The sequence below is a fragment of the Anguilla rostrata genome, chromosome 7, assembly GCF_018555375.3.
Source record: "Anguilla rostrata isolate EN2019 chromosome 7, ASM1855537v3, whole genome shotgun sequence".
Taxonomy (NCBI): domain Eukaryota; kingdom Metazoa; phylum Chordata; class Actinopteri; order Anguilliformes; family Anguillidae; genus Anguilla; species Anguilla rostrata.
The window spans coordinates 54168059-54185660 of NC_057939.1; the positions used below are offsets into that span (position 1 = coordinate 54168059).

The 17602-nt window shown below is 45.1% G+C and overlaps 2 protein-coding genes across 7 annotated transcripts in view; one reads left to right on the forward strand and one right to left on the reverse strand.

The window, feature by feature from the left end:
• LOC135260066 (catenin alpha-2-like) overlaps window positions 1-17602 on the reverse strand; it is a 313250-nt gene that overhangs the window by 70962 nt on the left and 224686 nt on the right. The gene's annotated exons all lie outside the window — the stretch shown is intronic.
• On the forward strand, window positions 5956-9638 carry LOC135260065 (leucine-rich repeat transmembrane neuronal protein 1-like). The gene has a single exon (XM_064345205.1). The coding sequence runs from the start codon at window positions 7202-7204 to the stop codon at window positions 8834-8836; it is 1635 nt and encodes a 544-aa protein (XP_064201275.1). The 5' UTR covers window positions 5956-7201; the 3' UTR covers window positions 8837-9638.

Consider the following 17602-nt stretch of genomic DNA (forward strand, 5'->3'; position numbering starts at 1 on the left):
CAATGCGTGTGTGATGCGTGTGCGGTGCGTGTGCGATGCGTGCGTGCGATGTGTGTTTGCTGTGTGTGCAATACGCGTGTGATGCGTGTGTGTGTGTTTGATGCATGTGAGATGTGCGTGCGATGCATGTGTGATGCATGTTTTATGCGTGTGCGATGCGTGTCTGATGTGCGCGTGCAATGCGTGTGTGTGATGCATGTGCGATGCGTGTGCAATGCGTGTGTGATGCGTGTTTGTGATGTGTGTACGATGCGTGTTTGAAGCGTGTTTAATGAGCGTGCGGTGCAGATGGACAGCACTGTGTGACTTTCCGCTTCCCAACTTTCCCGGTGACTTGTCTGGTATGGGTTCAATCAAATGTCCTGGACTGGCGGTGAGACCAGATGCAAAATTACTGGACCTGTTGTTGAGACAGAGGTTACAGACGCTGACAAAAGTCATTTTCTGTGATTTCCACAGTAGGTGTCAGGTGAGTGTTAATTAAGAGACTCAAATTACTGATAAAAGGTCTATTATTCTCCTCTATGTGCGTTTGCTAGACTTCTGAAGTTAGTGTTCTTCTTTTTAAAAACTTGTCTTTCTCCAGGATATTTCTTTGCTTCCTTAAGCAGGATGAATTAACTGACAGTTTCTTATAGAGGGACAGAGCAGAGTCTAAGGGTACACTGTAACAAAAAAATCAAACTGCCTAAATATGGCTAGTACTTTAACAAGATTTTAACGTAATTTCCCTTTGCACAGTGACATTTGTAAAAATAATAACAATTTCCCAGAAGTGCAAAGTAACATTTAATGGTCCAATGTTCAAGACAGAAGGAGTGTGTTTCCAATATTTCCAGTACTTCCCCACACTACGAGGCTACAGCAGTGTGCAGAGCGTGTTTATCTAACGAGTGTGCATCGAATGTGTGTTCATTTGAGGGATTAAACTAAAATAAAAAAACAAACCTTAAAAATGGCATTAATCCCATTCAAGTCTATGTGAACAGCCCTGTAGTTGTGGCCTTTTTTTCTTTATATAATTTAATTTTATGAGACTGCACATTGCTTTTTCTGGTGCATGCAACATTTCTTTCATTATGAGTGACGGCGCTATAATACACTACTGCCTGATTCCACATCTCACAGGGAAAAAAAGTAGTGTTTGAGAAAGCGCTCTCCCACCCTCTCCTTCCCCTTCACAACCACAGGCAACTTCTGCATTTTTTCAGCAGACAGGCCACAAACTGATTCTATCCATGTTTTTTTCCTTTTCTTTTTTTATCGTTTTTTTTTTTTTTTCAAGAGTAGTTAACAAAGCAGGACCCCTCTAATTTGATGATTTATTTGAATAATGGGCTTTTAATCAGGCTACAATTAATCAATTAAATAGCCCCCAGTGTTCTGACAGTGATGGCGAAGCTGTGATGATTAGACAGGAAGTGGAAGACGAATGAAAGAGCGATTCAAAGCGGACGGTCATGCGGGTTCACCGGAGGGGCCATCGGAGGGGCAGCAGGGCTATGAGTCAATGTCCCCCCCCTTTTAACTGCATAAAATGCACTATATAGCCCAAAGTGTTTGGATACCTGACATCCAACATCTCATCCAATATTGTGGGCATTAATAAGGAGTTGGTCCACCCTTTACTGCTATAGTATAGTATAGTATAGTATAGTATAGTATAGTATTTACTGTAAACACGCCCTCCCGCACTGCACTGCACTGCACTGTACAGTCCTGTACTACAAACGGAATTATGGGGGGACGATCAATACGCTCTTACCAACTGGACAAGTAGAAGAGACCCACTCAGACTCAAAAAGTGACTTAATATATTAACTTCTTAAAAAAGCATTTTGTGAGAAAGCTAAAAAAATAATAATAATAAAATGCTTATAGGGGAAAAAAATGAAAACAAAATAATATTCCCAACACTTATTGAGTTCTCTGAAAGGGATTAAAGCACAAACGAGAAGTTAATTGCGCTGCTACTTTAAAACAGCAGGCATTTTATATGGATTTAACAACTGCATCCAAAACTCCAGCAGTCACACTTATTCCACAGATTGCATTCTCTGTACATACAGTCCCTACACACAGCTGAATATGAGTTAGGTAATTTAACTTGCTCTAGGGTACAGCATTCTCACTCCAGGGAATCAAACTAACCCTATAAGCTTTGAATTGTAAGCACAGTTCTGAAATTTCAAAAATAAATAAGGCACATGATTGTTTAACTTGCCCTGACCTGTCAATCATGTCCCATAAATACTTCCCCATAGAGCTAGGCGCAATATACACAGAGAAAAAGTCCATTTGCAGACAAGTTCTGCAGTGGTCCAGCAGAGAGACTTACGAAGCTGTGCTTAAGAAACCTAATGTTGTAGGAAACGGAGGAAGATAATAAGATATTGATTCGACATATCCAAGGCAAACAAAATACTGTATGTTGCATTAATAACCGACGCTAACCAAATGAATGGTTCCAGATTGTCCAGCGCTAGTTTATGCTTATTGGCTGGAATGAGGAATGACCATTTCCCCACGAGGGGAAATGGAGATGGATCATTTGATAAACTAATTATGCTGCCCTCCAGTTAAAGAAACAGCCAGATAAGGCTGAGTCAAACTATAACACAAAAAGCAAACAATGATGATACAAATTACTACTATTACTATTGATAAATTAACGACTACGACATCTGCTCCTACTGCTAATACTACTTTTACTACAATAAATAATAATAATAATAATAATAATAATAATAATAATAATAATAATCACACACTTTATATTTTATAATAGTGACACAAGATGAATTGTCAAAATGAAAAAGAAAGAAATGCAGGCCTCAGTGGTCACACAGAACACAGTAAATGACAGATTGATGTTTGCCTTTTCGCCACTGCTTTTTTAAAAGAATGAAATATGGAAAAGAACAGAAAAGCCAGACAGCTGATGTTTTTTGAAGTGGCGAATCACAGTCCGTGACGCTGGGTAACAACGCTGACTCATCGGTTTCTGATTTTTCGGGCGCTCCTCGTGACAGAAGAAGTTAATCGGAATCGATGGCGGACGGAGACGCCGACGTTTAACGTCGAAGACAACAAAGACTCCTGAGCCTCTGACGTCTGAAGAGTTTATTTTTTTCCCTCCGAGAATGAGAGAGCGAGGCCTGGGAGCCTGTTGAGGAACCGACATAGCTCAGGAGGTAAGAGCGGTTGTCTGGCAGTCGGAGGGTTGCCGGTTCGATCCCCCGCCCTGGCCGTGTCGAAGTGTCCCTGAGCAAGACACCTAACCCCTAATTGCTCCCAACGAGCTGATTGGTACCTTGCATGGCAGCCTTTCACCGTCGGTGTGTGAGTGTGTGTGTGTGTGAATGGGTGAATGAGAGGCATCATTTGTAAAGCGCTTTGGATAAAAAGCGCTATATAAATGCAGTCCATTGTTGTTTTTAGGAACGGCATCTAGCGTAGATGGTCACCTCAAACTTCTGTCCACCTCTCAAAATCAAAAAAATGTATTGCACCCAATATTCAGCTTTAAACTGTACTAATGACACTATTATAGAATATTGATATCAGTGCCCATCAGTAATACAGACGTGTGTGCATTTAGAGACACCGATATGTAGAGTGACTGGTATACTGGTAGCCTGGATAATCCTACCAAGACATGTGTCATCAATGGATGCATATGAGGCAGCTTAGGGTACATCAGTGGAAATCAGATATGCAGATGTACAGCACACATCTTACTGTGTCTTTCATGTTCCTTCTACTTTATTTCAATCAACAAAATGGCATTTATATCACACCTATGTGTGTGCATGGGTGTGTGTCTGTGTGTGTGTGTGCATATGTACTGTATCTATGTATGTATAAGGCTTAATGCTATTGTGGAACTTTACAGTAAAACATGAACAATGAATTAAATGATCAATTGAGATTCAGCACCAAGGGGACAGGCCATTGGGTAATTTAATTACTTAAGAGCATTATAATACATAATGATGACAGCAGACCATTTAGACCGTCCAGGCCATCAGTTACTGCACAAGCTTTTTTTTACAGTTGTACTGTAAAGACTCAGCTTTACTGTAAGGTCTTCTACAGCACTACACACACATACTGTACCAAAGCCTGGACAACATGGCTTCAGCCGTACACGCGCTCCTGCCCCATTACTCTTAAAATGAGTTGGATTGAGACAACAAGATGGCGGCAGTCGCAATGGTCCGATATGAAAGCACGGCCAACAGTATGTGCCATATTTTATTCAGTCGCTACAAACTTGTCAAAACCATAATGAGTCACACGGTTTGATGGAATGCAAATATTGGCTTTCTTCAGTTCTAAGCAGCAGGGGATTGGGGGGGGGGGGGCTGGGAAGAGAGCTGAACCACAACAAACTAGGGAATCCATGTCAAGTCAGGCCAAATGAAATATGAGGCCTGCAGAATACCGATTATGCCTTGACTTGTAGTTCGATACAGAGCAGAATATCAGCTGCAATGGAATGGCATGACAAAAGCACACCTCATTCCATGACTACAGATCGTATTGAGTTGCTAATTAGTAGAGTCAGGTATGTCAAATTAGGGCTGAAATTAAAATCAACAGGATGGTAGATCTCCAGGAACAGGGTTGGGCAGCTGGTCGCTGAATGAGGGCTGTAGCAGGAGAAACTCGGCAGATCTCTGAGGTTGGAAGCTGAACATACTGTAGCTCCTGTTTGAAAATAAAACAGTGTCCGCATGTATTCTTGTTCACTTTGCTGTTAATGCCTAGGCTGCTCCCAAATCAATGAATTAAATAAAATAAATTAAATAAATAAATGTAAAACTTGGTATTCTCCCTCACTGGTACCGAACAGACACTGAAAAGAACACAAATGAATAATACATAGCAGAGGAGTGCCATTCAAACAAACTGACATATCACATAATTAAATCTGTATCTTTTTCCTGACTGCATGACAATGCCTACTTCTGCAGTACTGAGTAGGTTCCATAATTGGTGAAACAGGTAGTACCATCTCTTGCATTGATCTCCGGCAAGAACAGGTTCCGTATGGTTCTGTATTTTAGGATTGATATTTGGAGGTTATTTAGAGGTCAGTATGTATATACAGTATATACAGTATTGACTGAAGTGCTTCAGAGATGAACCATGATTAATGAATAGGTGCTCGGGGTCCTGTCCAGTTATCATGGCAGATCCCAAAATGATGTCCTGTTATCCCGACTCTAAAAAAAAAACACTGCCTCTCGTATAACCCTGAGGACATATCCCAGAATCCTCCTGGGCTGTGCCAACATTTGCCAACATTTTTTTTGGGGTTGCAACCACTCCATAATGACACTACCAGATAAAGAGATGAGATTTCAACATGCACATCATCCTTACTGCTGACGGTAGAATAAATGTTCGTTCAGAAAATAAGAGCGGAGACAGAGAGATTTATTTTTTTTGGCTTGCACCACCGTCAGAATCAAAAATATCCCCCATCTGCCATCTACCAGCCTATTCACACTTGAGGGGCTCTGCACAGTTACAAATGTGGGGATGGGTGCATTCAAAATGCCCTCCGGTCATTAGAGGAATATTAATCTGTAATGACGAGGAAGCGGGAATCCAACAGCAACAAGAAGGAAATCAGCGGATAGATGGCTTGTTTCATTTCATTAGAGGAAGGGAGGGAGGGAGGGAGGGAAAGAGGGAGGGAGAGAGAGAGAGAGAGAGAGAGACAGTGCAGTCTAAGCAGAAGACTGAGCAAGAATAAGGGGGAGGAGCCACAGAAAGCAAGCATTAATCCTGGGCTTCATTAAAACCCCGGTTTTAAGCTTGGCCCCTTTTCAATATGGAAATATCTGAGACACTGAGAGAGCAAGAGAGGAGGGGACTGAGGAGGAAGGGGCCGTGAGGGGAGGGGGGGGCGAGGGTTGGGGTGGGGGGGGAGTGGAAAGGGAGAGGTAGACGCCCCTGCCTGAATTGTGACTGGCTTACGACACTCAGTGAAGGGAAGGTGCTTCTGCATGCGCTGGCAGTAGTCGGCTGCAGGAGATCGAATGCTGCTTTCAACACGTCGCCTCTGGGCTCGCAGGCTTACCACCCAGCTGCAGCAGAACCGGCAAACACAAACAGAAAAAAACAACAACACCACAGCGCAGCAACTTCCAACAGGAATGAGGCTTCAAAATGAAAAGCAAAAAGATGAAACCTTTGGAATAAATCTCCACTCTTTCCTTATTCATTAGTGTAAATTCATTTAGTTGAATTTTTCAAAGCCAGTGACTGATGAATAACGTTCTCTCCATGGATTAAAAAAAAAAATTAAAAGAAAAAAACATTCTGGACAGCAGACACTTCAAGTGATGGTCAGTAATTTAGGGCTGAGATCTGGCGGAGTGGTCAGAAAGAGAGAGTTCTGAGGGTTTTTTCTCCCCTCTTTTCTGCGCTCTCTCCCTCCCTCTCTCTCTGCTCTCTCTCCCTCCCTTCTCTCCCTCTCCCTCTCTCTCTCTCTCTCTCCCTCTCTCTTTCTCCGATCGCCACGGCAGCAGTGACTGCGGAGGAGAGGAGCTGAGGAGAGAAGAGAGGACAGCGTTCATGCATGCAGTGTGGGGGGGAAGACTCGCACTCCCGACCACTCCACGGAGGGGGAAAAAAAGACACCGGGATTTGTCAGCTCTCCGGGTCTTTCAGACGAGGATAACTACGGACGCTGTAAGTTTGCCAGAATCTGCCATCCACCAGATTCACGGGAGACAGAATTTCTTTTTCGCAACGGGGTATTTTTTTCCCCATTTTTTTTCTTTCTCTCTTCTTCTTCTTCCTCTTCCTCTTTTTTTTTTTAAGACTGGCACGTAATTAGCGTCAGCACAAAGGGAGACGCTGAATAGAGGTTGTCTGCCTCTGGAAAGGGGTGAGTGAGAATCCTTTCATATGAGATCAGTTCACGAAAAGCGCTATTCTCCCCCCCTTTCCCTCCCCTCTGCTCCTGCTCTCTGTTATCTAAAATGAAAAAAAGAGTCTTGGCTTTTATCCTCCTTAGTTCTTTTCTTTTTGTTGTGGCACGATTCCTCTTTAAAATAAATAAAGGCTCAGAAGAATAACTACAAAAAAAAAAAGCAAGATTCCAGCCAGGGATTCCAGGGAATTTATCTGGGGGAAAAAAAATAAAAAATAAAAAAAAACCACAAAATGATGTAGTATCTGAATGATTCAATGGACTTTTGCCCCACTACATGCAGGAATATTCATGCTAATGGATTTCCTTCTTGTGGGTCTGTACCTGACGTGGCAGTTGGGGAAGCCTGTCGGATTGATACTGTGCTCTCTGGGAATGTTTGTGAGAATGCTCCCGGCGGTGGAGGCGGCGTGCCCGCGGCCGTGCCGCTGCGACGGGAAGATGCTGTACTGCGAGGGGCTCAACCTGACGGACGTCCCGCGCAACCTGAGCGGGGCGCTGGGCCTGTCGCTGCGGGAGAACGGCCTGGCCGAGCTGCGGGACGGACAGTTCGCCGGCCTGTCGCAGCTCACCTGGCTCTACCTGGACCACAACGGCATCGGCGCGGTGGAGGAGGGCGCCTTCGAGAGGCTGCGGCGCGTCAAGGAGCTGGACCTCAGCTACAACCGCGTGGAGAGCCTGCCCAACTCCACCTTCAGGCCGCTGCCCAACCTGCGCATGCTGGACCTGTCGCACAACAGCCTGCAGGCGCTGGAGCCGGAGCTGTTCCACGGCCTCCGCAAGCTCACCAACCTGGACCTGCGCTACAACGCCCTCAAGTTCGTCCCCGTCCGCATCTTCCAGGACTGCCGGAGCATGCAGTTCCTGGACCTGGGCTACAACCGGCTGCAGAGCCTGGCGCGGAACTCCTTCGCCGGCCTGTTCAAGCTCACCGAGCTGCACCTGGAGCACAACGAACTGGTGAAAGTCAACCTGGCGCACTTCCCCCGCCTGCTGTCGCTGCGCACGCTCTACATGCAGCGCAACCGGGCCGCCATCGTGGTGAGCACGCTGGACTGGACGTGGCCCTTCCTGGAAAAGATCGACTTCTCAGGCAACGAGATCGAGTACATCGAGCCTCACGTTTTCGAGAGTGTGCCTAACCTGAAAACCCTGCACCTGGACCTCAACCGGCTCACGCACGTCGACCAGCGGATAGTGAACTCCTGGGCGTCCCTGACCAACGTCGCCCTCTCTGGCAACCCGTGGGACTGCAGCAGGAACATCTGCGCCCTGGCCTCCTGGCTCGGCGGGTTCCAGGGCCAGCACGACCCCGCCCTGCTGTGCTCCAGCCCCGACACGGCGCAGGGCGAGGACGTCCTGGACGCCGTCTACGCCTTCGGGCTCTGCGAGGAGCCGGCGGTGGCTGCGTCGGCGGCGACCACCACGCCGGCGCCCCACGCCATCACCAACAACGCCGCCCGCGGCTACAGCTACGATGGCCCCACCAGGAACCCGTACGACCTGCAGGACGTGGAGGGCGGCGGGGTGGCCACCAGCTCGTTCGCCGTGACGGAGACCGGGGCGGACCTCGACGGCACCATGCAGATCCACAAGGTGGTGACGGGCACCATGGCGCTGATCTTCTCCTTCCTCATCCTGGTGCTGATGCTCTACGTCTCCTGGAAGTGTTTCCCGGCCGGCATCAGGCAGCTGAGGCAGTGCCTGGGCCGGCAGAACCGCAAGCAGAAGCAGAAGCAGACCATGCAGCAGATGGCAGCCATGTCCGCGCAGGAGTACTACGTCGACTACAAGCCCAACCACATCGAGGGCGCGCTGGTCATCATCAACGAGTACGGCTCCTGCACCTGCCAGCAGCAGCCATCTCGAGAGTGCGAGGTCTGAGCACCCAGCGCCGGAGGGTGGGGTGGAGCAGGAGAGTCAAACGCACAGAGAGACGGGCCCGCAGAAACACACACACGCACACACATACTCTCACACACACACGCAGAAACACACACACACACACATACACTCACACAAACGCAAACATATACACGCCCAAACGTACGTACACACACACACACTCACACACACACAGGCACGCAGAAACACACACACACACACGCATACTCACACACACAGACAGACACGCACACACACGCATGCACGCACGCATGCACACACGCACACGCACACACACACAAACACACGTACACACACACACACGCATGTACACACAAACAAACTCACACACACACACAACAACACACACACACACCCACACACGTACACACACACTCACACACAAACACACACACACACGCACACACACACACACATTCTGCACTGCATCGCTGCGCACAGAACCGACGGAGACAGTGAACGTGGGGTTACTGCTGATTTCCGAGGCCACAGCCTTCCAGCACCTGTTGACTCTGCAAACAGGAAGAGGGGCTCGTGACGAGGGAGGGGGGGGGGGCGGTCACACAAAGCGAGGAGGATGTTTTAGCTTTAATGTGTCTTTCTATTCCGGATGTTCTAGTGTTCGAAAGGGGACATCAAAATCAACGTTTTTACTGTGGTGACAAAAAGCAGAGGAATCGGTAAAGCAGAGATGCAAAGAGTGAACAGAGATGCAAGCTACCTTATTTCTTTTGTAAACTAAAATGTTTAAATAATAAAAAAATAATTGTTATTTACAGTATCCATGCCTGCAGGAGTTTGTTTTTTTGCATTTAAGCAGAGCTGCCGGTTGTAGGCTGTGATTTTTTTCTCCATTCATTGAAAACATTTAGATCCAAAAGACAGCCAATCAAATTTGAATTCAGTAGGGGTTTATAATCTGTGTTGTTCTAACAGACAGTGTGTAAATTACTCTCAGACAACATCCTTTTAGATGAGAAAGAGCTGCTTTTAATTCATAGCTTGACGTATTTTTTAATGTGTAATCAAAATCTGCAACAGGCAGACGATGCTGTACACTTAAAAATTGGCCCCATCTTTTAATCAACGCAAAAGCCTTATATATCATAAATTTCAAAACTCTGCCTGAGTGGGAAACATGGTAAGGTGCTGTACATCCAAAATGGCCACATAATTCTCCACAGCTGAGTTCCCGATGCGTGGTATGGATCTGTTGTTTGAGCGCTGTCTCACCAGGACGGCGTTTGACTGACTGAACTGAAGGATGGCGGCTGTGTGTGAAATTGAACGAGCCTGAAAAGTCTTCTCCGGGCACAGCCCGTGTCACGCAGGGTACTCAGGCTGCTCTCTAATGTTCTCATATCAACAGCAGCGGGGGGAAAGAAGGGGGGGGGGGGGGGAGAGGGAAAAAAAAAAAAACGGTCAAAAAATAGCCGGTGTGAGCGTGCTCAGTGCTGCTCTGTCTCCGAGCAGAACTCCGGGCAGCCCGCCGCGGCGTCGGCTCGCACGCTAGCCTCCCCCCCCCCCCCCCCCAGCGCACATCTGGTCACTCCGGTAAACAGCCGAGCTGTCGCTCTGAAGCGGTCGCCACGGCGTCCGCCACCTCCGCACGCCCGCCCAATCTGCCGCCGCTCGCCAGTACGACCGCAGTTACTTACCGTGCCCAGCGGGCATGTCTGTGGGCGAGCGAACGCCCGGGTGTGTGTGTGTACGCGCGCGCGTGTGTGTGTGTGTGTGTGCGTGTCTGGAAGGATAAGCTGAACTTCAGTGCCACAAAACAAGTTTATAGCCTGCAGAATACAGGAAAACAACATGAAATGTTTTCTATTTCTCTCTGACAACGGAAAGAAAATGATCCCAGATATATAACCTTTTACACCTGAAATTGATTCCCTGTATGCGAGCCCCTTCGGTTTGCCATGACAAGTGCAGCACAATTTGACGAACGTGCAGTATAATGTGCAGCGTTAAATTAACTCTTACAGTGCAAACGCGGTCCCAACAGTACTCACATAAACTGTGTTAGAATTGAATTACCACTGAACATTAACATTAACTCATTAAATATGCTATAGTCAATGTTAGTTTTTTTCCCCCCATGCCTACATAATTATTGTATAACCAATGTCAATAAGTGTGTACGTTCATTAACGTCAACATGCGAGTCCCACGTGTTTCAAGCCTGACGTAAATAACTTCTGTGCCTTGGCTTCCGTTGCAGTCATGTCCTCACCTGAGGTGTTTTTTATTTTTTTATTTTTTATTTTTTGCATAAGATTAGCAAATCAAACCACACGCTGAGCGTGCCATGGTGCTGCAGCACGAGGCTATGCTCCAAGCCAGAAACGACCAGGCATCTCAGACGTTAAAATAAAACGGACACCGTTAAAAGATACACCGATAATCCATTTGCGATTACGCGGCTGGGATGTGTCGGCTAATTAAGCAATTAACATCGCTCGCATTGTCGTAAAACGGACACACTCGCAAAAACGAAAAATGTGTCCACAACAGATGGTTGCCATGGCGCGGCTCTCCGGATGTTCTATAGCGACTCTCGCTCTCGATTTGCACACATTTTGCTTGTGTGGTGGCATCTGCATACCATTCGCCCAAACAGCGGATTAAAAAGAGGGAAAATAAATGGCAGGCTTCTCTCTAATTTCAGCGCTTGGCCTAGATGACTAAGCAAAAAACGCTGGATGTGAATGGATACTCAGCAAACCAATTTTATGACATTATCGTACGGCTGTTCAGTTTCTACAGGCATTACCATTAAGCCACATAGCTTGACGAATGTTGGGTTATTGCAAAAGCAAAATGGTTAGCAAATGGCTAGTTTTGCAGAGACTGTAGTTTACATATACAATACCTTTATCCTTTTATAATTTTCTGCCATTGTAAAGACAAAATAAGCAGAAGTTAATACATTACAGATGAAAGTGAGAAAGAAATGACCTCATACCTACTATTGCATAATAACGGAATCATAGAAAAAGACATTTTATCCTTAAAACTTCCCCAGAGCCACATTTCAACCACACTGTTATCAATCGACAAGCGAAGGTGCTTTTCATTATCTCGTTAGCATGTTGATCGTTACATTACATTACAGGCATTTAGCAGACGCTCTTATCCAGAGCGACTTACACAACTTTTTTTACAAAGCATTTATAGTGCACCCATTTATACAGCTGGATATATACGGAAGAAATGCAGGTTAAGTACCTTGCTCAAGGGCACAGAGAGACTTGAACCCGCAACCTTTTGCAACACATTGCAATACCAGCTCCTTACCCATTATAGTACGCTGCCTCCCTACACTAGTGGAAGTGTCAGTTTGAAACCCAGTTACCAGTCACCAGTGTATATATCCATTACTCTCAGGCTGTGCTTTAAGTGTAAAACATCTTCTAAGAATGTTGGAATAACACAATGTGCAGTCAGGGCAACGTTGAGTAAACTCACTCACAGCAGCAGAACAATGAACTGATCTTCACACGTTTCATCCATTTTTAAAATATCTTTTGGAATTAAAAATGCATTTCAGAAATGTTACAAAGCAAAAACTCATCAAAGACCGCAGTGTGCAAAATGTAAATAAATAAATAAACAACAATACAATACATTGAATGTGTTTATGAAGGATAACAAAATCAACGTAAAAAGTTTCATTTTTAAATTGGATAGTGAAACTTCCTCATTTTTATATTTCAGTGTTTGGCCTGACAACTTCACAATGAGTATATATATACAGCATGATAATTATTTTTCTTTTTGGAAAAGTAGATGCATAATTCAACAGAATCTTCATATTACCCAATATGAATAGACTATTTGAATGCATTCATGATATTTCAAACTCAGTGTCATATGGGTTGTATACATACAATGAAAACAGAAAATAATTCAGTTATTTATTTATACCTTATAAGGGCAAACTGTTACACATTTAATTATATCTTGTGAAATTATGTTTATGTTTTTTTCATTTAATTATTTTTTTGTAAGGTCACCCTGAACACACAAGCATCACACTGGTGATGATCCAACCCCGACCGAACTGGTGAAAATAAAACACCCGGCAGGATGAAACAAATGAATGACAGGAGTACTATGAGCCATTCAATGGACCGCTGGTGGGGGGGGGGGGGATATCGGGCATTTTGGCAGCGCAATTTGCCATCTAGAATGAGTAATGAGAAGACTAACAGCTCCAGTTCACCTTCGTGCTGTGGCTGGAACATGACCTTATTAAAGCACCGTCAATATCGCCAAGCTTTCCACGCAGCGCAGAGAACACTACGCCGGGCCAGACGGTTAATATTTCAGTAAAACAGAGAGTCGTCCGTAGATCAGTAAAAGGGCTCGCAGCCCGACACGTCAGTGTGACACGTACGAGCGAAGACTCGGCTCGCGGAAATCACGAATGACGACTCCGGCAAAACGATGATAAAAAAACGAAGAGAAATAACAATAATATTTTGAGCGCCGAATATGGAATGCTAATCAAGAGCTGCAGAGACGCCAACGCATCCGGCAAGATGACGTCTCCTCTGTGAATTCTGTTGCAGCACAAATCAGTTACAACATAAATATATATATATATATATATATATATGCCTTGGAGGAAGTTCTACATGAGAGGGAAGGGAGATCTATAACGCACAGAGGCCCTTATTCAACATCTCACAGGAATAGAACTGTCTCCATGCGTCTAACATACACAGACATGGCGCCTCTCATGAGCACCACCAGCTCTGTGTCCCTGGTGAAACAGGGACGGGAACGTCAGGCGACGCCAACGTCTCAGGGGCGTGGCCAGATTAGGACACAAAGCCGACATCGCCGCTGGCGTTCGAGCCCCCGCACCTGCACTCGCGTGGGATTAGAGCAGTTTACAGGGGACTCCGACGGATCCTGACAGGAAGGGGGGCTGTCAGGACGTGTGTTTAACAATAGAGGTCCTCGCGAGACCCGTCTCAGTGCCCCACAATGCAAAGTGACAGCTTTATCCCCCCGTGAGCGCCGTAATCTCTGTCTGAATCATTGAGGGCGGCTCATTAAACTCATAAGCAGAGCAAACGTGGCGGGAGCATGCTTGTGTGTGTGTGCGTGTGTGTGTGTGTGTGTGTGCGCGTGCCTGCGTACTGTATGTACGTGCGTGCAGGTGTGTGTGTGTGTGTGTGTGTAAAGTGAGGCAGGAGTGTGTGCAAAGTTATGTAGTTCTGTGTGTGTAAAGCGATGTAGGTATGCATGTGTGTGTGTGTGTGTGTGTGTGTAAGGGGATTAAGGTGGTAATAAATGAACACAGCTAAGCCCAGAGATCGTTTCTACTCCGTGCCATGGACGCACAGCAGCATTCTGGGATAGCAGCACCACCACCGCCTGCCAAGGCAGTGCCAGTCACAGCAATGGATCCCACACTGACCCTGACAGCCACTTCCCACAGAGTGGCACTCAAACCGAGTTACTGCGGCAACACCTGAGCAAAAGCTGCATTTGTCATGTGTGTTCCAACTGTCAGCTACTCCATGCGAAGCAGGGCGGGGATTTTTATTTACTTTTATTGAAGTGTTAAATACGGACCATGTGCGGGCAGGAATGGCATTGTCAGATATTCAATTAGACAGTAAACTGCCAAAACATAATCCCCCTGAGAGATGATGTGGCATTAATGTACTCAGTGGCCCAGGGATAAATTTGTAATCTGTGGCCATGTTTATGCATATTTTATGCGCAGACAAGATGGTAATTATTTATAAAATAAAAATGACTTACCTGTGACGAGAATGCAAAGGATTGGGGACCGCATGGTGACCAGCAACAGGCATGAAAGGAAAAACACACAGAAATATTTATTTAGATATTTAGATTTTGACCAATTGCTCATTATTTATCTTTGTTATCCTTTGGATTGCTATATTCTGCACTGTTGTTAATAGAAAAAAAAAGAAATTTGAATAATAGCATTGCACCAAAATCTTCCACAACCCTCAGAGTTGCACTCACAACTTTTCAAATCCAGCAGAAACCATGATTGTGTCTGCTTCACAAAGAAGCACTAAACACTACACTGTCACTGAACACCATGTATCAACCAAAGAGAGGACAGTATGAATTGTTTGATTGCTATTAAAAGCATGATATGCTTCATGTCAAACTCAACAACACCTGTGACTCAATGACACTTTACACCATTGTCTGGCTGGGCATGCGAAGCAACTCACTTCTATCAGCATAATACATAATAAAAAATGCTAAAAAAAAAAAATAGAATTGTCGCTAAGAATGAAACAATTGGTGTCAGACGCACACAAGGATACAATGCACTCTGTTGAGACAGCCATACAAACAGCACAGAAACGATCAGAAAGCCAAATTACATATTTATACAGTTATTAGCGTGTCACTGAATGTTTATAACCAACAAAATGTCACAAATAGCCACCTAATTATCTCAGCGTGTGAGGACAGAGGGCTGTGTAACCCGTAAGATCCTTTCTGAGAGAACCAGAGTACAGGATTTCTCGTGTGAGCGTTCGGCAGAATGGCCAGTTTCGGGAGCGGCGCGGCCGCTGATAAGCGGGGCGACTGATTTGTAAATCCTGAGCGAGAAGCCTGTCGGTTTCCTGGCCACAGCCTCGCCGAGGCGGTTGACACGAGAGATGAAATGTTGTGCCAGTGAGTGTCCTCTGCTCGCGGACTGATTACATTCATTGGGCCGAGCGAAAAAAAGATTTATGAATACTGCCGTGCCCGAGGCGGACCAATTCGGCCCAAACACAGGCCGCTCTCTGGATCATTTTCGCAATTTCCCACCTTCCAAAGGACTAGGGGTGTTCGCCACGTGTGACTATCTGCGGCACTTGACAAAAACAAGCGGAAAGAACACTGGTAACCCGAAGATTTCGGAGAAAGAGTTTCATACAAACTAAAGGGGCATCCCATGAGCCTGGATTCAATCACAATGTGTCCTGAATTATTTTTTTTATTTTATTTTTTTATTTAAAAAAAAAGAGCCAAGACACATCAGGAACCGTCATAGTCGCATCGTAGGCCCAGATTGACATCCTCAATTTATATTGCACTTCTGAAGGACCCCAAGGAATTCTGGTCAAGTTTAACAAATGTATTTTTTGCCATCACTAAAAGTCTCAATAGAATGATTATATTGTCCTTATTTATTTGTTTCGGTATTTTACATCTGAACTGTTGCTGCGTCGTGTCAAATCTTCAAAATAGAGGGAGACGTTCAGAAAACGAGTTCATGGCAAAAAAACTGTCCTCCACACGTTATTTTTTAAATAACAGAAACATGTCACTCGTCAGGCCTGTCACCTTTCTGTTTTCAGTGATGGATCTCTGAAATGGGTCTAAAATTAAGCGCGCATTAGGCCGGGTAGTTGAGCGTAACGAAAGCGTAACTCGCACACAGAGAAGCAGTTTTACACCCATTTTGTTCTGTGAAAAACGCAGGGTCCAGCCTGGATTACAGCCTGGATTACAGCCTGCCAGCTTACGTGGGAAGCGTGCGAGAAGCTTGCAAAACCTAAAACGTTGTCCAAATCAGCTGGACGAGCCTCGCCGCGAGGAGCCATAACGACTAAACGCCATGAAGCGCCGCAGACTTCCGCTGAATTTTCCTCGTGTCTCCCGCCGAGCCGTTTTGGGCACATTAGGTCAGCTTCGAGTTCAACAGCCCTCCGGTGCTGATTGCCTTCCAGCCCGGTGTTTTTTTCACCCCCGTGACCTCGGCACCCGCACTCCTGTTTCAGTAATTCGGCAAAGGCCAACATATCAGACACGCCGTAATGACCGGTCCCTTTTCAGGCCGGGCATAAGTATCCTGTGGAGGTGGTTCGGTGACTCTACTTCAGAGGCACAGAAATATGAATGAGCGAAGGTCTGTTTCGGAAAACAAAGCACTCGTATACCACATCATTTGACAGGATTCCAGCAAAAATGAGGTTCTGGAAAACACCATAAACCATTGAAAAATAATCATGCAAAACAGAAGGATCTGAAAGAAGGATCTCTCGTTTTCGAACAAAAGCTTTTTTTGTTACTATACAAAATAATATGGTTTTTTACCGTATTATATTCGGGAATAGACACAATACCTGTTTACTGTTACATAATTATAAATAGGTTATTACATGTAACAAAGTAACAATTGGCTCATTTTATTCACAAGCAATTGTATTACACTGTACACCTTTCTCTCAATGGACATGATGTAACAGGTATCAAGTGACTATGATTACACTGACATAAAATCATTTAATTTAATATTTATTTGGCAAAAACAATTAACGGAGTGGTACTGGAATATCTATCTAACCCAGTGTGTAGAAAAAACAGATGATTCTTTTTTGATCTAGTTAAACTGTTAACGCGTAAGAACAGCAGTTCTCGTTTTAATGAGAACGCACACGTCTTAACTCGTATACAGAAGTTTGAAACAGAAGTGATAATGAACTTGCACTAGTTGCAGTAGCATACGGGACAGCAATCTGTGTGACATCAGGCTGTTATTGAACAATGGTCCCCATGCACAGTGGGATTTAAACCTGGACAGGATTTAAGTTATAGTGTTTGCACTTCTCAGACTGTTCATTGTTTGCCAAAATAGCTATACATGAGCAAGTCAAGTAAGTTGATACGTGATACATGTGCCACAGCTTTCAAAAATAAATAATAATAATAATAATAATAAATAAATAAATAAATAAACTGTGACCA

What these genes read in the sequence shown, in the direction of transcription:
- LOC135260065 (XM_064345205.1), top strand. Translation starts at nt 7,202, where the DNA reads ATGATTCAATGGACTTTTGCCCCACTACATGCAGGAATATTCATGCTA.